The 20,442-nt window shown below is 43.9% G+C and overlaps 2 protein-coding genes across 9 annotated transcripts in view; one reads left to right on the top strand and one right to left on the bottom strand.

The window, feature by feature from the left end:
- Positions 1 to 17,002, top strand: part of NSD1 (nuclear receptor binding SET domain protein 1) — a 137,724-nt gene extending 120,722 nt beyond the window's left edge. For all 6 annotated transcript variants that reach the window (XM_029942769.1, XM_029942771.1, XM_029942767.1 and 3 more), the window contains exons 18-23: positions 1,266 to 1,535; positions 2,862 to 2,978; positions 4,042 to 4,183; positions 6,981 to 7,087; positions 8,837 to 9,041; positions 10,607 to 17,002. In XM_029942769.1, the coding sequence (XP_029798629.1) occupies positions 1,266 to 1,535; positions 2,862 to 2,978; positions 4,042 to 4,183; positions 6,981 to 7,087; positions 8,837 to 9,041; positions 10,607 to 12,237 (2,472 nt within the window). In that variant the 3' untranslated portion in view covers positions 12,238 to 17,002. The remainder of the gene's footprint in view (positions 1 to 1,265; positions 1,536 to 2,861; positions 2,979 to 4,041; positions 4,184 to 6,980; positions 7,088 to 8,836; positions 9,042 to 10,606) is intronic.
- RAB24 (RAB24, member RAS oncogene family) lies at positions 8,571 to 20,422 on the bottom strand. Of its 3 annotated transcripts, none has more exons than XM_029942775.1 (9): positions 19,895 to 20,422; positions 19,743 to 19,811; positions 19,467 to 19,545; positions 19,295 to 19,362; positions 19,118 to 19,217; positions 18,851 to 18,901; positions 18,649 to 18,711; positions 15,510 to 15,580; positions 8,571 to 9,149 (listed from the first exon to the last, which is right to left on the bottom strand). In XM_029942775.1, the coding sequence occupies exons 1-9, from the start codon at positions 20,009 to 20,011 to the stop codon at positions 9,060 to 9,062; spliced, it is 708 nt and encodes a 235-aa protein (XP_029798635.1). In that variant the 5' UTR covers positions 20,012 to 20,422; the 3' UTR covers positions 8,571 to 9,059. The 3 variants fall into 3 exon arrangements, with proteins under 3 accessions (XP_029798635.1, XP_029798636.1, XP_029798637.1); XM_029942776.1 differs by lacking the exon at positions 8,571 to 9,149 and adding an exon at positions 9,327 to 9,429 and having other exon boundaries at positions 19,895 to 20,421; XM_029942777.1 differs by lacking the exons at positions 8,571 to 9,149; positions 15,510 to 15,580 and adding an exon at positions 18,162 to 18,531 and having other exon boundaries at positions 19,895 to 20,417.
- Between the last annotated feature and the right edge of the window lie 20 nt (positions 20,423 to 20,442).

Here is a 20,442-nt window from a genome sequence, read left to right as displayed (position 1 = left end):
AAAGCCTAATGGCTTCAGTGTTATAGCAGCTATTTGTTTGACCGCACCAGAATTTCACTGTTTTTCCTCCTCCTCCTCCCTCCGCCTCCTCAATAAATGCATGAGTGACGTGCTGTCGTTTATAAGATTTCATACTGTGATATGGGGCACCTGGGTGGCTCAGGTGGTTAAGCATCCATCTTCAGCTCAGGTCATGATCTCATGGCTCGTGCGTTCAAGCCCCACGTCGGGCTCTGTGCTGACAGCTCAGAGCCTGGAGCCTGCTTTGGATTCTGTGTCACCTTCTCTCTCTCTGACCCTTGCCTGCTCATGCGGTTTCTCTCTCTGTCAGAAATAAATAAAAATATGGAAAAAATTTAAAAAAAACTTTTATACTGTGGTAATAAATATTAAAATAATTAAAATATATCTTCACATACAGGAACCTCACTTACCCAAAGACCTTTTCATGCAGCCATTACTATTTAAGATTTTTCTTTTTTTGTAGCTGGTAAAGTGGTGCCACCATGTGGTAATAGGGGAAACAGTTTACAGTTCACTTTGGTGTACCAGATTTGAAACTACAATTTTTTAAAGTGATTTTTAAAAAATTTTTGTGGGATTCATAATTTATATATTAAGAAGAGCTGTATGTCAACCTTGCCTAAATCTTTTTTTCATTTTTTTTTATTGTGGTAAGATATAGACAACATACAATTTATCAGCCTAATCCTATTTAAACATACAGTTTGGTGATATTTAATGCTTTCATTATGTTTGTAGCCATTACCGCCTCACATATCTAGAACTCGTTTCTTTCATCTGGTAATACTGAAACTCTACCCATTAAACATTAGCTTCCCATTCTCCTTTCTTCTCGTTCTTTGAAAACCACCATTCTACTTTTTGTCTTTGTGATTTTGACTACTTGAAGTACTATACATACTTTGGAATCATACAGTATATATCTTTTTGTGACTGGCTTATTTTGTGTAAGATAATGTCCTTTAGGTTCATCCATGTTATAACCTGTGTCAGAATTTCCTTTCTTTTTAAGCTGAATAATATTCCATTATTTGTACCACATTTTGCATATCCATGTGTTGTTATCCATTTGTGGATGGACATGGGTTCTTGCCACATTTTAGCTATTGTGAATAATGCCACTGAGTTCAAAAGCCTGTAAAATGTGGCATTCAACTTCAAGGAAAAGAAGTCTACCTTTTAATAGGTCCTAAACTGTCTTGTGTTGGCTTGCCTGATGTTCTATAGTATTTCATCTCCAGGTGAACCGTCCTATTGGCAGAGTACAGATCTTCACTGCAGACTTGTCTGAAATTCCCCGTTGCAACTGTAAAGCTACTGATGATAATCCCTGTGGGATAGACTCCGAGTGCATCAACCGTATGCTGCTGTATGAGTGCCACCCCACAGTATGTCCTGCCGGAGGACGCTGCCAAAACCAGTGCTTTACTAAGCGCCAGTATCCAGAGGTTGAAATTTTTCGCACATTACAGAGGGGCTGGGGTCTCCGGACAAAAACAGATATTAAGAAGGTGAATGAAATTTTTTGTAATTTATAGATTTTTTTTTCTTTGCATTTGCTTAATAAGTAATTAATCTTGACAAATATGAGATGATCATTAGAGGGAAGATAACACAGATAAGGAATAATCTATTATATCTTGTTGTGTCCTTTTAGAGTTTAGAGGCTTAGGAAAGTCTCCGTTGCCTCTAAAGTCCTTAGTATTAATTGTGTTCATTGTGTATGAGGATGAAAAAATGAAGGGAATTCATAAAGATACTGTGACCTTATTTGTTATTTTGTGACAATCCTGGATCCTGTAGTTAAAAGAAAGGGGATAATGAACATGTGATACAGAAGTGTTAACCACCTAATAAAATCTGTTTTCACTGGGTTTGGGTTCATGGAAAATTAAGAGGATTAGGCTTTCTCTAGTAAAAGCGCACTAGCATCTTCAACTTGAAACTTAGAAGAGCCTGCAAGTTTCTGATAGACAATATTATGTAGTATTTGTATAGAATTGACCTTGACATTTTAATAAAATAAACTTCACTCTAGTTGTACTTTCTGAAGGATTCTGAAGTTTGTTTCTAGAAAAGAAAGTGAATGTCAGCTAATCTGTTTAGTTATTTGCTAAGTAGTTATAGATCTATTGTGTGTTAGGCATTGTGCTCCAAATGCAATGATCAATAGTAGAGACATGGCCCATGCTTTCATAAAGTTTACATTCTAAGGTGGACAGATGTACGTTGATCAAATAATCACCGAGTGTGGAAGCACAAAGGGTTTGGAAGCACTGGTAAATGGTAAAAGTCCGAAACTACCTTAGACTCAGAGAATATTTTAAGTTGAAAATTGGGAGACTGGTACTTGTTGGCTTAGACTAGTTGAATGTTAAAGCAATGCAGGCAGGGTAGACAGCATAAGTGAAAGGTAGTATTGCTGTAGTGTCAGGAGGACAGTATTGTAAAATGTGGAAAGGCAGCAGACAGGGCATATTCTCTGGAAAAGGATCATAGTTTAGGGAAACTGACTTTCAGGCTTTGGGGCGCTTAAGGGATTCCTATCCATATCACCATTATAATGGGGACCTATTCATCTTGATTGATCTTCATTGTCCAGTGTATCCCAGTCTTTCTCCTGGTAACAGTGATAGGAGTGGGGAGGTGGTTTTCATTGTCAAATAGTTGAAACATCATATTTGTGTCTCTTGAATAATCTTTTGCCAAGGTAACTAGTTACATGTAAATGAACTGCTTTGGAGATTCTGTTATTTTCATTAAATTTAAAAAAAAAATAAGGTGTGCCTGGGAACAGAGTTGTGCTTCTTACCATTAAGAGCTATTTCTTGTTCTAGGGTGAATTTGTGAATGAGTATGTGGGGGAGCTTATAGATGAAGAAGAGTGCAGAGCTCGAATCCGTTATGCCCAGGAACATGATATCACTAATTTCTATATGCTCACCCTAGACAAAGTAAGTAATGGAAAGTATTACTTCCATTTTTATAAGATTGTAAAATTGATAGTGTCCCAGCTGTAGTGTTTGTAGGCATGTAATTCACTGCCCAAAACCATGTCTTTCCCTTACATTTATAGGGATTGCTAGGTCAAGGGTCTAGTAGCTAAATTTGCTCATTTCTTGCTATATATCCATTGCTACAGGCAACAAAGCAATTGTTTGCTTTCTTTATGGACTGTTAAATGTAATTTGGGTATTATGTCTTTTAGTTTTTCCTATAGGATTAAAACTTGAAGTCAGCAAAGTAAATAATCATTCTTTTACCCTTTTACTTTACAGATTGAGAAACTGATTTGTTAATATTTAGTGCATTAAAAAGGTCATAAAAGCTGATTATAGAAGTCAGCTTCTGAACCCAACTCATCTTTCCAATTATAGGAATTTGCTGATTAGTTTCATTTCATCAGTGCCTAGAATTATATTTGGGACTCATTCCTAATTCTAGCATCTTATGTGTTTTCTGTGTATCATATTCTTCCTTGTATCTGAATATTGGGGTCTGCTAGTTCTCTACCCCGGCCCCTTCCACTGGTTGTTACATTAGATTTCTTTCCTGGCATGAAACTTTGTGAACATTTATCAAGTTGAGCCCTTTCATTTGTGAGGTCATCACCTCCAGATACTCACATCTTAGTTTGGGATGGAGTCACATCATCAGTATTAAACTCTCCTTAGGTGATTTCTAATGTGTAGCCAGGGTTCAGGAGTACCTAATTGAGAGGATGGGAAGCTGCTGCTTCTAAGGCAGTGGTCCTAAATTTCAGCATATATCAGAATCACCTAGTAAGCTTGTTATAACACAGATTGCTGGGCACCACCTAAAAGTTTCTGCTTTAGTATATCTGAGGTGCAGCCCATGAATTTGCATTTCTAGCAAGTAACAGATGTGGTGCTAATGCTGGATTAGTGACCGCACTTTGAGAACCACTGCTGGGAGAATTAGACTTGACAGATAGGAATTCCAGCTTATTAGAATACACAGGAAGTGTCTAATGAGCAGCATCTTTTGGAATTCTAGGACCGGATCATTGACGCTGGTCCTAAAGGAAACTATGCTCGGTTCATGAATCATTGCTGTCAGCCCAACTGTGAAACACAGAAATGGTCTGTGAATGGAGATACCCGTGTTGGTCTTTTTGCCCTAAGTGACATTAAAGCAGGTAAGAATCAATTAAGGATTCTGGGGCTAAGAAAGGAATTTCAGGTTTTAGCATCTAAAAATCCCATGTCCCATAATCCAAAATGAGGTATGCAAACTCTTAAGGATATGTAAAAGACTTTCAAGTACCAGGTGGTACTTGGCTTGGAATATTTTCTTGGTGGTGGTGGTATGGTAAAATATACATAACAAAACTTAACGTTTAACCATTTTTTTAATGTGTGCAGTTTTGTGGCATTAGATCCATTCATCTCTAATCCTTTCATCTTCCCCAAGTGAAACTGTGTACCCATTAAACACTAACTCCCATTTTCTCTCCCCCCAGCCTATGGCACCACTGCCAGACACTATTCCAAGCATATTATCGTATTTAATCCTTGCAAAAATGCAGCGAGGTATATGATATACCTATATTACGTGAATTCTTAGGTCTGGTGCTTCTAACCACCCTGGATTTTTTACTCAAATGTTACTCAGTCACATGACTTTAGTTCTTGTGTCTCTTCCTGACTGCTTTCAGTACATTTGTACTTAGAACTTTAGTCTTTGTCGCTGGGGATAGATTCCTCTACCAATCTCGCCGCAAGTTTTTCTTCTCTTTTCTTCCATATTCACTTAGCTCAAGTAGCATGGTGTGGGAAGTCACAGACCTTGTTCTTGTTTTCACTTGACTTTGTCTGCATGGGTAGGATAAGGGGAATGAGACAGAATGTGCTCAATGCTATGTAGAATGCCTGTGGGAGCTGCAGCCTTGGCAGGTGGAGTCTGAACTTTTCAGCTCGCTCTCCTTAACTCATTCAACTTCATTGACTCTTCACATACCTGTTACACTTTCTGTCTACCACATGTGGCATACTTCTTTATCTTTTCTCCATTGCCCTTTGCCATCCCCTAAGTGCAGACCTCTCAAGGGTTATTGTATATTGAACTCTTCTAGAAACTTATGAGTCTTTCCTTTATGTACACTGGTACCTTCTGATTTATTCCCTGTGCACTAGGTTTATATAGTGGATAGTAAGCAGCAGGTTATGTCAAGTATCCCGTCTTAAACTTTGTATATATGGTTGAGTTGCATTATAAGCACATTAAATTAATGAAAATTCAGTTACATAATTCTAAATTGTGTAATAAAAAACAGAATTGTGTGAACAAAATTATCTCTCATTCAGTACGTTATTTCAGAGTGTGAAAGGGGTGAGAGGGGAGACATAAATCTGCTGTTCTGCTGTTGCCTGGGTCAGTTTCAGGTCCTGTAAGCTCCTTACATTGTGAGCTTCACCAGGCCATGAGTGATTCATACAGTTTGGACCCCTAAATGTAAGGCAGCTGTTTTGTAATTTGCTTAGCCGAATAAACAAATAATCATCTACATTAATCCAGTATTAGATGAAAAACTATATATATTGGTTAGTCTCACTGATGGAAGATAGGTCAGTCTGCAATGGGAAATCTTCCTAAGATTTGATAATTTTGCCCTAATGATTATCATTTTATATGTTAATGATGAGTCATTACCCCCACCCAAAAATAATCTCTTCTATAAACAGAGATAAAATTCTTCTATTTGTTAGACCTTCCCTAATGTGCTTTGAGTTTGAATGTTGGTGTGTTTTATTTTCTCTTTCAGTTCCGATAAAATGCACTTTGGATAGAGGGGACAATTTGTACCTTAAATCTGTCTTTTTGTTTGTTTTTTAAATATATTTGTTTTAGTTTATGTGTTTATTTTGAGAGAGAGAGTATGTGTGTGTGAGCTGGGGAGGGGCAGAGAAGAGAGGGAGAGAGAGCATCCCATGCTGACTCCTCACTGTCTGGCTTGAGGCTAAAGTTTACAAATTGCTGCTATGTGTATTTTGCCACATATTCTGTATAAGCTTATGAGATTATTGTTTCTCCATTTAACAACTATACTCAGGGCTCAAAGCACCCAGCAAGATTATGATAACGGGAATTTAAAGCCAGACCTTAGGTCTGTGGTTATAGAGTTTCCAGGCATTACTCTGTATTGAGCTTTCTCTCCCTTAAGTTCTGCCAGGTTTGGCACAGACCAACAGGTTTTCTTCATATTTGCCTAGCAAATCATTGTATACAATGAGTTGTTGTTTGTTAGTTTTTGGTAATGAATTAATATATTTAGAATCTGAATGGTTAGAAAACAACTTGGGATAATTATCATCTGTAGTAAAGGTTATTTTAAATATTAACTTGCTAGCCATTTATGTTTTTCTGTTAAGTGTATTTGCTGACTAATAATGTTACAGGATCAGAATTTATTAACATAGTGGGGTTAGAGTTAATAAATCCCTTTTTTTTTTTAATGTTTATTTTTGAGAGTGAGAGAAAGACAGCATGACCAGGGGAGGGGCAGAGAGACAGAGACCCAGAATCTGCAACAGGCCACAGGCTCTGAGCTGTCAGCACAGAGCCCAAATAAATCCCTTTCTATCCTCCCCAAAATTTGTTCTTTTGGAAGTCAGTATCCTTTGTGATTAATACAGAAATAATATAATTAGGGGTGCCTGGGTGGCTCAGTTAAGCGTCCAACTTCAGCCCAGGTGATGGTCTCACAGCTCTTGCATTTGAGCCCCACATCAGGTCATGTGCTGACAGCTCGGAGCCTGCAGCCTGGAGCCTGCTTCAGATTCTGTGTCTCCCTCTCTCTGTGCCCCTACCCTGCGCTTGCTCGCCTCTCTCTCTCTTTCTCTCTGTCTCAAATATAAACAAACATTGAAAAAATGTTTTTAAGAAGTAATGTAATAAAGCCATAGATACTAATATTTTCATGGTCTATTATGCAGGCACTGAACTTACCTTCAACTACAACCTAGAATGTCTTGGGAATGGAAAGACTGTTTGCAAATGTGGAGCCCCAAACTGCAGTGGCTTTTTGGGTGTAAGGCCAAAGGTACCTTCCAAACGTTTCCATCGGGAATAATGGTGTGGTCCTTCCTCCCTAACGTGGCACAGCTCACTCTTTAAGATGTCTCTTTGGAATAATAACATTGGGGTCTGGCACTTAAAGAAGTATTCTAATGATCAGTTTGGTATACAAGAGCTGATCTTCGGGTATTGTTGAAGTGTTTTGAACAGTCTAATCTAATTGGTGATTCCTTTCTAGCTAAAAGCTGTAAAATAGGAATCCGTAAAGTAGGTTACTTTCCATGTCTTTATTGGTCTCAGCTAATCTCACTTAAATTTCCTAATAAGCTACTTAGATTTTTGGTGTTTTGTCTCCCTCTCTTCCTCTGTCTTTTTAAAGCTATCAAAGAAACAAATACTGAATTTAAGATTCTTTTCTAAATGTAGTATGACACTGTAGATAAACATAGGACCTTAATCTTATCTTAAAGTATATTGTTGTGTCTTACTTCCTGGGTTTTTATGTACATTTTAACTGGCCTACAATTCTGTAACTGTAAAGAATTGCTTGCAAGTCTGTATCTTTCATTTCTTAAATACTATAAAATTTTTTCCTTGCTGTCACATCGTCTTCTTAATCATCATCTTTAGTGACTGTTTTTTTTAATATTTATAATGGATGGACCATAATAGATGAACATGCATCCATATTTTCTCTATCACAAGTTATAGTACATTGAAATTTGAAGTTAAATTTTGATGAAGAGTAAATTACACAGTGACTCCAATTGGGTATTTCCATTATGCTTTTTTGATTATGGAAGTCAACATTAAGAACTGAAAAATGCAAATTAGCATAGAAACCAATAACTATAGGGGTTCAAAAACACATGAGGATAATGAACACCTACCAGTTATTCTTTTATTAAATAAGGAAAATTATATTTTATTGAATTTCTTTTTTTTTTTTTCTTTAGTCGGTTGGTTAAATGGTCTTATTTCTTAAAGGTGTCCAGTTGATTTATTCCGTATAAATGAAAATAATAACTATGTTTAACCCAAGTGTAAAGGTGTTACATTCATTAGGGATATCACTTTTGCATCCTTAACACCTCTGTAACATTTCATACATGAATCCGTGAGAGAGCATTTTGAGAGAAGTTTAAAAATGAGATATCACTGTGGAATAGTAATAAATTGAATTGATCCTGGATGTTTCTAGTCTAACAAATAATATGATAAAAACCATGGGGTTTGGTAAGCAAATGTGGGCTATAGGGAACACAGAGGAGACGTTTCTGGTTGTACCAGGTTCTGTCTTGGGGAGCAGTCGACATGAATCTAATTTGACATAGATGAAGGCACATAGCTTGTTGAGGACAAGGACAACGCTAGCATGTGACCCTTATTAAGTGTTCAGTGAAGGTTTGTTGAATAAATTAAGAAATATGTATGTATACACAAACATACACACCCAAACCAACATAAAAATAAAACTTACGAAAGGGGAACCTTTAACACCAGGCTTGTATATTAACAAAATGAAGTGTATTTCTTTTATTTCATGCAGGTGGCAGGAGTGGTTCATAGAAAAGTTAGAATTAATGCAACTATTTTTTGGGTACCTATGATGTGCCAGGTACCTTTTCTGCATTTTCCCATATCTTTACAACAGTCTATGAGGATTGTCTCTTCCCAGAGGAGAGACTGAGGCTCAGAGAGGATAGTTAACCTGGTCAAGATCATACAACTAATGTACCGAAAGAATGCTGACTGCTCAATATCTGACCTCTAGAATCAACCCATTGCCACGGAAGAAAAGTCAAAGAAATTCAAGAAGAAGCAACAGGGGAAGCGCAGGACCCAGGGTGAGATCACAAAGGAGCGAGAGGATGAGTGTTTCAGCTGTGGGGATGCTGGCCAGCTCGTCTCTTGTAAGAAGCCAGGCTGCCCAAAAGTTTACCATGCTGACTGTCTGAATCTAACCAAGCGACCAGCAGGTTGGTGCTAAAATCCATTTAGAGTTCTCTTTGTTCTCTGCCGGAATTGTGACAGCTCCTTGGTCTTCCCATGCATAGTGTTGAGGGGGTATGGTTCATGTTCTCATTCTGGAAATAAATGACAGTAAAGGCTTGGAATCCTAGGTTATAGAGAAGGGAACAGAAACTTACTCGTTATATATCAAGCACTTTATTTACATTTATGTTATGTTATTTTATCCTCCCAGCAACCCATAAAGATGAGACCTTTTCACCTTCCCATGATGCAGATGAGGAAACTGAGAGTCCAGTTTGGTGAGATGACTTGTCACAATAGAGCATATAGATGGAGGAGCTGGATTGAAAGCCAGGTTTTCTGACTTCAAGGCCACTAAATCATGTTTCCTTTCTAAAGAAAAGAGGTTAAGACAGCGTAGAGTTTGGGGTTATTGCAGTCAGTGAGATGTGGACTAGACACCCTTTTAGCCCCCTTCGCCCACTCTCCTCTGAAGGATAGCTCTGTCAGCTAACAATGTGAGATAGCTGGTTGGGCAGAGAGGGTGTCCAGGAATTTGTAGCTGGAGAAGCCACTAACTTTTGAGCTGTTACTTGGAGTTAGGAAGGGACTTAGATATGTGGTCTGTTTTTGATGACAGAGGTCTGAAAGCAGTATGGAGCCACTCTCGATGAAATTATACATCACTACGGGCCAACTTCCAGGAATTGCAGAAAGAGAAGAACTTTAGGTTGAGAGTGAGAGGAGTTTGACCCTGAACTAGCTTTCCTTCGACGTACAGTTGCCAGGGTAATGAAATAATAGAAATGGAGGTAGTGTGAGAGCAAGGCCACACATGACCTATCAGTTGATTTATTTCAAAATCAATAACCTAGGATTACAGCTGGCATAGGGTGCAGTAGAAATGATCTTGCCTATGAGCCAGGAGTCAGGGCTAGCATAGTTTATTTGGAAACTGTGAGCTGAGGCAGAAACACTGTCCATGGCAGAGATTCTCAGGTGTCATGAAATGGGGGCAAATAGATGGTAAGTAAGGGTGTTTTCCACTGATTCTGTGTGGACAGTGTAGTTAAAGTTTGTGCTTAGTTTCAGACTTAAGATTGAGCAAAGGAAAATCAGCTCCCATTTTTCACATTTGTGTATCTGCTAAATACAACCAAATAAACAAAAGTTTAAATAGCTGAGATTATCCTCTTAAAGTTGAATATTTAAAGGCTATATAAGACAAATGTAGTTTGCAAAACTGTGAATATAATAACTTCATGTTCTATCTAAAGGGACCTTTGGGTTTTTTTCACCCTTGCTAGAAATAGTCATAGTAATAAGAAATTACCTCTGACTGCATATTTAGTTGATATTCAATTGCTACTTGGTACTTGGTTTTTATTTGTATGTGTTTTACAGGAGAATCTGAGACTCTGGGGCAAGGGGAGGTGTTGAGTGTGTGGCATGAGCTCTCTGCAGAAGGTGGCAGTTTGAAATCATTCCTTTGACCCAGGCTCAGAGCCATGGCCCATTTCATGTGCCTTGTTTATTTTCCTAAGCACTTGTTTCACATCTGTGTTTTCAGGGAAATGGGAGTGTCCTTGGCATCAATGTGACATCTGTGGAAAAGAAGCAGCCTCCTTCTGTGAGATGTGTCCCAGTTCCTTTTGTAAGCAGCATCGGGAAGGGATGCTCTTCATCTCCAAGTTGGACGGGCGTTTGTCTTGTACTGAGCATGACCCCTGTGGGCCCAACCCTCTGGAACCTGGGGAGATCCGTGAGTATGTGCCTCCCCCAGTACCGCTGCCTCCAGGCCCAGGCACTCACCTGGCAGAGCATTCATCAGGAGTGGCTGCTCAGGGGCCCAAGATGATGGATAAGCTGCCTGCTGACAACAACCAGACAGTGTCACTGTCCAAAAAAACTCTGGCAGGAACTTGTCAGAGGCCACCGCTGCCTGAAAGACCTCCTGACAGAACTGACTCCAGGCCCCAGCCTGTAGATAGGGTCAGGGACCTTGCTGGGTCGGGGACCAAACCCCAATCCTTGGTATCCAGCCAGAAGCCACTGGACAGGCCACCTGCAGTGGCAGGACCAAGACCCCAACTATCTGACAAACCCTCTCCAGTGACCGGCATAAGCTCCTCACCCTCAGTCAGGTCCCAACCACTGGAAAGACCTCTGGGGACAGCTGACCCAAGGCTGGATAAATCCATAGGTGCTGCCAGCCCAAGGCCCCAGTCACTGGAGAAAACCTCAGTCCCTACTGGCCTGAGACTTCCACCACCAGACAGACTGCTAGTCACTAGCGGTCCCAAACCCCAGACTTCAGATAAACCCCCAGACAAATCCCATGCTCCTTTATCCCAGAGACTCCCACCTCCTGACAAAGTACTATCAGCTGTGGTCCAGACCCTAGTAGCTAAAGAAAAAGCACTGAGGCCCGTGGACCAGAATACTCAGTCAAAAAATAGAGCTGCTTTGGTAATGGATCTCATAGACCTAACTCCTCACCAGAAAGAACGGGCTGCTTCACCTCATGAGGTTACATCACAGATCGATGAGAAGATGCCAGCGTTGGAATCAAGCTCATGGACTGCCAGCAAAGGTCTAGGGCAGATGCCAAGAGCTGTAGAGAGAGGCAGTGTGGCAGATCCTGTCCTGCAGCCACCGGGGAAAGCAGCAGTCCCTTCGGAACACCCCTGGCAAGCGGTTAAATCATTTACACAGGCCAGACTTCTCTCTCAGCCCCCTGCCAAGGCTTTTTTATATGAGCCAACAACTCCGGCCTCAGGAAGAGCATCTGCGGGGGTAGAGCAGACACCAGGGCCTCCCAGTCAAGCACCAGGCCTGGTGAAACAGGTGAAGCAGATGGCTGGAGGCCAGCAACTACCTGGACTTGCTGCCAAGAGTGGGCAGTCCTTCAGACCTCTTGGGAAGTCCCCATCTTCCCTCTGTACTGAAGAGAAGAAGTTGGCAACCACAGAGCAGAGTCCTTGGGCCCTGGGAAAGGCCTCACCAGGGCCAGGGCTCTGGCCCATGGTGGCTGGACAGACAATACCACCGTCTTGCTGGTCCTCTGGGAGCACACAGACATTGGCACAGACTTGCTGGTCTCTTGGAAGAGGGCAAGACCCTAAACCAGAGCAAAATACACTTCCAGCTCTTAACCAGGCTCCTTCCAGTCACAAGTGTGCAGAGTCAGAACAGAAATAATACAAGTAAATGTCACATGACCAGACCAGCTGCCCCCAGGGTTCTTGGGGAAGGGAAATCATCTTTCTTTTCTCCTCTTAAAAAAAAAAAAACAAAAACAGACCCCAACATTTCCCCACTGTTATTCTTTCCTTATATCCCAACACTCAGAACTCTTATGACATTAGCCAGTGGGGGCATGTGGTTGTGTAAACCATGTATGGAAATCCAAGTGGGCCCCAACCAAGGAGACAGACAGACTTGGGTCTTTTTCCTCCAACCTTTACACATGGTAACTTGAAATAAAAAGTCCACTCTGGAGTCAAGCATGGGATTCAATTCCACTGGTTAGGTTGGAAACTAGAGGGGCTATCGAAGCTAATTCTCTAGCTCTTTGGAGCCCCACTGAGGGCACCTGATGAACACTTGGGAGGAACTGACATCTATTCATATCAGTGGTGATTTCTTGATCATTCACATGTGCTAGGCCAGGTGCTAGTCACTGACAGGAGATAGAGAGATAAAGAAGACCTTATCTCTGTGAGCCTAACATGCCTGCCTGGGTTTCCAGGCTGTTTTCATGAACCTTTGACCAGGAAATAACAGGAAGTTCTGAGGGGCCCTGGGGTTCCACAGACTCGTTTTGTAATGTCCTCTGTGGCTCCAGAAGTGGTTGTGTTAAGTGTCCCTGGTTGAGTGTGCATGTTTATGCACACACCTTTATGTGGAGGTCTCCTCTACAGGCAAGAGGGGGTTGCATCAAGGCCAGGTGGAGCTGTTGGCTGCGCAGAGTCTAAAGATCTGTCCTTGGTAGAGCAGCTGGTTGTGGGGGCTGAGCTCTACAAGGATGTAGCTTTCCCAGAGTACAAGAAGAAAATTGGCAAGCTTACCTTTCTTTTTTACTGATTTTCCTTTTACATCTATCCTCCCCATACCTGCCCCCCAAACATTCAGGTGCTTTCAGATTTCAGAGTCGGGCAGTGGACATAGGGAATCTCTGGCAAGCTCTGGGCCATATCTACCACCAGCTCAGGGAGAGTGCCAGATCCTGATGGAAAATTGCTTCTCTTTTGATCCTTTGTCCTCCTACCTGAATGGAGGGAGTCCTCTCCTTCACCGGTGAATTCTACCACCCCTACCCCTGAGAATGGCTGTGTTCTATATTGAGAGCACCTGCCTGCTGACTTAGTTCAAAGGCAAGCCAGAACCCTTTTCCTATGACTGGCAAGATATGGGCTTTAGAGCAATGTCCAGTCTGAGAGATGATTCCTTATAACTGCTGATTATCTGTTACTGCTGCCCTGAGCTGGGGCCCAAGGGCTGGGAAATCTGTTGGTGCTACCCTGCCCTACTATTCACCCAGCTCACCAACTGCCAACAGGAAGTACTGTTTGGCCAGTTCCTTCCCATTCACTCACCCCTCCTTTGTCCCTAGACCAAACGTATTTACCTCTGCTTTGCCAACTTAGCCAGCAGCTTTAGCCAACAGGCCATCTCCTGGCCCAAGTGTCTCCTGGCCATTCTGTCTCAGTTATGGCTTTTATACCCTCAACAGGATTCTGTATTTTGTCCCAATTTCCTCCTCCTAAGTTCCTTTCAAGGTTACCCATATCACTTCTAAGGAGGGAACAATAGTTATAGAAGCATTTGCGCTTTATATAAAGATTAGGAGAAGAATTTGCTTTTATTTCCCAAAGTCTGTCTCTGGATGAGACACTTGAACTCAGGCAGAGGTACGAGGTTGGGCAGGACTGTCCCAGGTTTAGGGGCATATCTCTGCATCTCACTTACACCTCGGAATCTCCTCTGTAAATTCCACCTGCCTAGTTCTCCCTTTCCATCCTCTCTCTCTTCCCATATCATGAGAAAGGAAGAGAAAACAAAGCATCTTATTTTCTTTTAAAAAAATTTTAAACCATGGAAAAGATATTTTTAAAGAAATCCACCCAGAACATTAAAGTTCATTATATTAAGTATTTATCATGTGTGAGAATAATAAGTATATAACTGCAGCTAGTAGGTCCCTTTCCCTAATCTCTTAGGCTGTATGAGTAGGGTTTGCTTGGTGCCGGTCCTGTGCCCTTTTCTCTCCTGTCATCTGTAGTTGTGATCAGAAGAAGATATTCGCACTGCACTGTCAGAATCTCCTTTCACTATGTTGTGTGTTAAATTACCGTAGCTCTTTGTTTCATGAAATAAACTGTGAATTGGGGGGGGGCGGGGTATGTGCAGGCTATGTAAAAAAATTTTAAGTGGAGAAGTTAGATCCTTAAATAGCTTCTCTGAAGTAGGCTTTGCTGGTAATTGACTTGACAGCCGCTCTAGATATGTCTCACAGGACAAGGAGTTAAGGGAAAGGTGGGCCATGATTGGCCACTTTGTGATTTTGTTTTGGTTCTTTCCATTCTCCACCATTTACTGGAAACTTCCTTCCAGACCTGTCTGGGAAAACAACTTTTGAGTTCTGCTTGGTTTGGGGGAGGGTGGGGGCGCTGGATGAACGGTTGCAGTTCTTTATCTAAATGGATGGACAGCCAGGCTTTTGTGAGGGTTATTGAAAGACTCTTAGGTGGAATGGAAACTAGAAATTCACCTACCAGTCTCACTTACAGCAGCATCTGATACAGATTGTTAAGATCATAAAAGCAGTCACTGTACAATTAGAAGCAGAGTCCAAAGGGCTGGACTGCTGTGGTTATTGAGACCCTTGTATGAAGGACAGTGGTGAGGGAGTGGCCTTGCCACCCCTTGGAGATTCTCCTGGAATCTGGTACTGAGACACTTTCTCCAGAGGACATGAATTGGCAGTTGAAAGGAAAGCTTTTCTCTTAGAATCTCCTTATCTTTGTGCAGGATGGTATTTTGGTATTTTGCCAGGTGCCTGGAAATCAGGATCTCAAGAGTGTCTGCCTCTAAGCCAGTCCTCAGGAAATGTTTCAGAGGGGGAAGCCATGGCTTCCATAGGTATCTAAAGAACCAGTGTGTCTCCTAGCCCTGTTAAGTCAGAAAAATTGTTGAAATTTGAATTCAAAGCCTCATTTGCTTTGCCTGGAACAAACTGTTGTCTTTGCTACAGAAGCATCCCAGGTTTTTAAATGTCTGCTTCCCCCTGAAATTACTGATTTTGAGGTGATTTAAATCACTGTGTTGATCCTCTAATGAAAAACTACCAAATCTGCATCTTTAGCATTGATGAAAATAATTATTTTATCTTCACATTCTCTACCCCACACTACAGTCAGGGCACAAAGTGTATCAGCGATCCTTTCCCAGACTCAACAGCATCTACTCACTGGAGCTGGACTCCCAGGTCGCATCGTGAGAACAGAGTGGCAGGAAGGACGTCTGGTCCTGGCAGCTTCCCCTGTGGAGAGGAATCAGGAAAGCACTAAATGTGGATGGATTTTGCCCTCAACTCCTATAAACTGGGTTTTCTCCTAAGGCTTTTTGGGGCATATTGTCATCCTCTTGGGGTTTGTCAACGAGGAGGTCATTGTGAACCAGTGTCGTAACCTAAGATCATGACAAGAAAGGAGCTGCCACAGGCCCCTTTTCCTGCTGAATAATGCTTGGGCTGCTTCATGTGCTAGACATTCCAGATCACCTAGAGCTAGGTAGCGGCTGCGTGGGACACTTCATTGGCTGCGGCCAGTGAGTTCTCAGCTGGGCTTCCTAGGGCCAATGCAGCAGGGCCAGAGGTTGCTGTAGTACAGATTGAAATAAGAATAGATATTTGCTTTGAACACACACACACAAATGTAATGATGGTGCTAATTTTCTGGTATAAATAAGCACTGCCAAGGGTTGAGGGACTGGTGACTTGAGAAACTCGAGTTCCTGTTTGGGAGGAAGAAGTTTCATGTAGAATGGTTTCTTTACGGCTCTATTAGAGAAGAAGGAAGGCAGAGCCTCAGTGAAGCCTGCACCTGACCCTGGAGTGGTTCAGCGCAGTCCTAGGTGGAAGAGATGCTGTATCCAGATGAAGGTGGTCATTGAGTTTCTCAGGACTGGTGTCACCTTGTCACCTGGTGTAGCCTCCGTCCACACTGCCTAGGACAGGTTGATAGAGAGCTCCTACTGTGGGGTTCTCCTTCAGTTACCTTCTGCCCCTCTCTACCTCTTCCACTCATGGGAGCACCTCTACTGCTTATGAAGATTAAGGGTAATATTTCTTAAGGAGGTGGAGAGTTTATTTTAATTAGAAATCCACCACCTGAGGAGAAATGTTTCCTACCAGCATAAAGAAAATCATGTTAAACTCTTACGTGGTCCCTTTTCTGGAGCTGCTTTCCCATGGCTTTCAAAACATCCGGCTTTTGAGGGGCTTCAGGTGCAACACCTGGAAGTCTGGTAAAGCTTTGTGGACAGGAAATGAGCCCAGGGAGTAGGAGCAGAAGTGATTGGTCCTGGTGTTTAGACTTCCAGAGGAGGGGCATGGAACAGGCAGTCTCCAGGTCCAAGGTGGGTGCTGCCAATGTGTGCATGTAGAGGAGTGTTGAAGATGGGTGAGTGCAGCACACAGGAGCTCATGGAAGAGCAGCTTCTAAGTCTTGGCAAAGAATCAAGCTGACAATAGAGATCTCTATATTTTTAAGAAAGATGTGGGGGTGGTGTCAGCTGAGGTCCATCACTGGTCTTTTGCCTCTTCCCCCCATAGATGGTCAGCTGTAAGTGAAACTCTTAGTGAAAAAGAGGGGAGCCCTGTAGGAGTCCCCATAAACATGTACTGTAATTCTTTGTATATAGAAAAAAAATTACTGTAAAGTAAAGTTTAACTTTACTCTTATGGCCCTTGCCCTGTGTTTTGTTTGTTGTCCGTGGGGAGATGTAGCTTAATAGGAGGGAGGATGAGTTTGGGTGAGAACAGAAACCAGCCCGAGTTAGTTCCCAGGTCGGGGACATGGTGGAGGTGAGCCCCTCTAAGCATCTCCCAGTTGTGTGGTTTTCTCCCAGCAGCCCCATCTGCCAGAATGTTTTTCACTTCCTTTGGGAGTGGCTGGTGTCTTAGCCCCTATACAGGAAGCTTCCATTACCCATGAAGGAAGGGTATTTTGAGGAATTGGTTTTAAAAAGGGAAGTGGAACCATAGTACCTTCAGAGTGTGAGTCTGGCCATTCTGGCCACATTTTTAGTTCTTCAGAGATAGGTGCTAAGCATTGTAGAAGACCTGCCCCAGGCCTCCCATAACTGGAAAGGACTGGCATATGCTTTTTAGTTGAAGAGAAATCATCAGCCCTGTCTATACATATACATTTAAGGCCCAAAAATCTACTTTGGGGGAATCTTGGGAGTCTGTCTCTCCTGACCTAGTCCTGAGCTTCCTGCCCTGGGGGCAGTAGCATGAGAAGACCAGCATTAAGTCCTAGTATTACTTTTTGCTCCAGATCTTCAGCATCCTGAACTGGGTGATGGTCCCCTCATTCTACAGATGAGAAACTCAGGCCAAGTTCAGGTCCCTTTTCTGTTGATAGCTGAGCTGGATCCCTATCTGGATCTAGAAGACCTTTCTGTCTTGCAGAACTTAGGATTTTTCTTACATTAATGTACACTGTAAGATATTGCTGGGAAGCTTAAGATCTGAGCCACAGACATGACTCATGGACCTAGACATGACAGTAGTGGTAGAACCAGCCAGTCTGAGGTAGGAGTGCTTGACCCTCTGATCTCTGGACACCATTTAAATGCTGCCTTTGCTCTTCTTGAATACCAAGATGGAATTGTGAACATTGCATTGCCCCAACCACAACCTCTCACCTATCTTTGTCTCCCCTAAAGAACAGGGAAAGGTCCTTTTGTTTCTCCATTATCTCAGCTGCATCCCTGGGGTAAAGCTGCTTGGTTTCCAAAAGAATAAGAGCTGGGAGGAGCCTTAATATGGAAGTGAGGGCAGCCAAGTGGCCCCAGAAAGAACTAGGGGTCTTGGCACAGCAGGGAGAGGGGCTGAGTGTGATTCACAGTGCATTGCTTTTATTTACAAATCAGAAGCCACTTAAATAATTTGCAGACACAAGTGCTGTCCAGGGCAGGAGCCTGGGGTCCAAATAAGCCTTTTCCCTCATGCCCATCAGTCAGCCTGATGCTGCCTCCATTCCATGGGCCAGCACAGGCAGGTGCCACCCCTGCTGTCATGGAGACTGGGGATAGCTCAGACAGTTGATCATTCAACCCGAGACAAGAGCTAGGTCTAGCTCTTCGGGGTAAACTCCTTTAATATCCAGCCCCCCCCCCAGGCCAGGTGAGCAGTGGTGACTCAGTGATGACAACAGCTGTAGAAGTAGGGGTTTGCCTTCTGGCCCAGGTCCACGCCCTTGTCCTCTGTCAAAGAGAGGTGGCAATTTAGCACCATTCTGTTTGGGGATCAGGTAACTTGTGAAGGGGGCAAGATGCAGCGGGCCTAGAGGAAGTCTCCAGAGAGGCTGGGGAAGCACACACCTGTCATCACCTGGAAGGCAGCCACACTGACGTAATCCTCTGCCACTTTCTGGAAGAGCTCGTCTGGCAGGAAAAAGGACAAGTCAGTGAGGGCTCAAAGCCAGTAACCCTGGAATCACCCAATAACCCAGCCCTTTAGGCTCTTCTCTGCCGCCTCTGGTGCCCCTGCCTGTTCTGCTGTGAGGCCCAGGACAGCACTCACCTACACTCTGGCCTGTCTTGCTGGATGTTTCAAAGAGCTGAGCTTTGATATCTGTAAAGAGAAATGACTAAAGCCTCCTACCTGAGAATCAGGTGGACACAAAGGGAAAGGCTAGCAATTCAGGCAATCTTAATGGACCCCACACGTTCAGGGAGGCCACAAGAGACTTTCCCAAGGGATCTTGCCATGGCAGCTAAGGCAGTCCCTATTTTATGATCCACCCAAGCAACCACTTTCCCCACCCCCAGAGAGCTGAGGAATAGCTACTGTCTGCATAGTCCTGGACGTCGTGGAAGTCCACACGGCGACGCCGCCTATCCTCCTCCAGCAGATCACTCTTGGTGCCGCACAGGTAGATCTGACAGCCCTGGAGCGGAAGGCAAGGTCTGGGTCACTCCCATGGACCACTGGCCTCTGGTCGTCTGGTGAGGTCTGGGCACTTACCTCCTCTAGGTTGCGCAGTTCCTTCACCCAGAACTTTGCCCGCTCAAAGCTGCTGCTGTCCGTCAGGTCTTGATGTGGGATACACAGGACACAACCAAGGGTCAGGGGCTGTTCTCTAAAGCCAGCCTGAAACCCAACCCTTCTCGATGAGGAACAGGCCAGATCCTCTTACCATAACAGACGATGGCAGCCTTGGCACCCCGGTAGTAGATTCGGCTCATGGCCTCGTAGCGCTCAGAGCCTGCTGTGTCCTGAAGGGCAGGGGGCGGCTCAGCCCTGGCCCGAGTTACTGAGCTACTCCCCAAGACTGCAAACTAATACCACGTCCTTCAGGCCCCTTGAGGTTTAGAGAAATGGCCTCTAGGAGACCACAAGTCAGCCAGTAATAGGAGAACCTAAGCCTTCTTAGGATTGGGTTATCTCAGGACTACTTGCCCAGGGAACTTACCCAAATACCTAAAGTCACCGTCCGGTCTCCAACGGACATCACCTTGGCCACGAAGGCGGCCCCGATGGTCTGCAATCGGGGGAAAGCGATCAGGGCCGCGGGTGCCGGTCAGCTCCCTCCCACTCGTGCCCGGCCCCGCGGAGCGCACTCACGTTCTGATAGGGCCCCACCAGGAAGCGGTCGTGCACGTATCGTTCCACCAGGCTCGTCTTGCCCACGTACTCCTTGCCCAGCATCACCACCTTGACGTCCACGCGCTGCCCGCTCATGCTCCCGGGGCCGCCTCACCCGCGTCAGGGTCCTGAGCGGGGGCGGAGGCAAACCCGGATCTCCGCTCGGGCAGGCAGCGCCAACACCTCGGTTCCCGACCCCAGGCACCAACCTACGACTGGAGACACTGCGTCGGCTCGAGCTCCGGCAGTGCCCCCGTCTGCCTCGCTCTTTGGCCCCAGGCGCGGATCCTCCTTCGAAGAGCCCAGGATTCCGGGCGGCCTGGGAGCGCGCGCGGCAGCGCCCTTAACGGCGCCGCACGCCACACGCCACCGTCCAGCTCGTTTTCGGGACTTAGGCGTCGCTCCCTCACGGATTCCCCACGGAACCTGGGGGCCCCTTCGACCTGGGTCAGACCCGCAGCGCCGCGACTCCCGCGAGGGAGGGGGAGGGGTACGGAGGATGGGCGGGGCCGCGGGATCACGTGTGA

Source organism: Suricata suricatta, chromosome 6 (genome assembly GCF_006229205.1).
Source record: "Suricata suricatta isolate VVHF042 chromosome 6, meerkat_22Aug2017_6uvM2_HiC, whole genome shotgun sequence".
In the NCBI taxonomy this organism is placed as follows: Eukaryota; Metazoa; Chordata; class Mammalia; order Carnivora; family Herpestidae; genus Suricata; species Suricata suricatta.
The sequence above is the reverse complement of the archived record's forward strand: the minus strand, read 5'-3'. Positions and strand labels throughout refer to the sequence as shown.

Coding starts and splice junctions, on each gene's coding strand:
- RAB24 (XM_029942775.1), bottom strand. CDS start 20,011: ATGAGCGGGCAGCGCGTGGACGTCAAGGTGGTGATGCTGGGCAAGGAG. Junction 19,218..19,294: donor AACTGCGCAACCTAGAGGAG/GTAAGTGCCCAG, acceptor CTTCCGCTCCAG/GGCTGTCAGATCTACCTGTG. Junction 18,712..18,850: donor CAAGACAGGCCAGAGTGTAG/GTGAGTGCTGTC, acceptor TTTTCCTGCCAG/ACGAGCTCTTCCAGAAAGTG.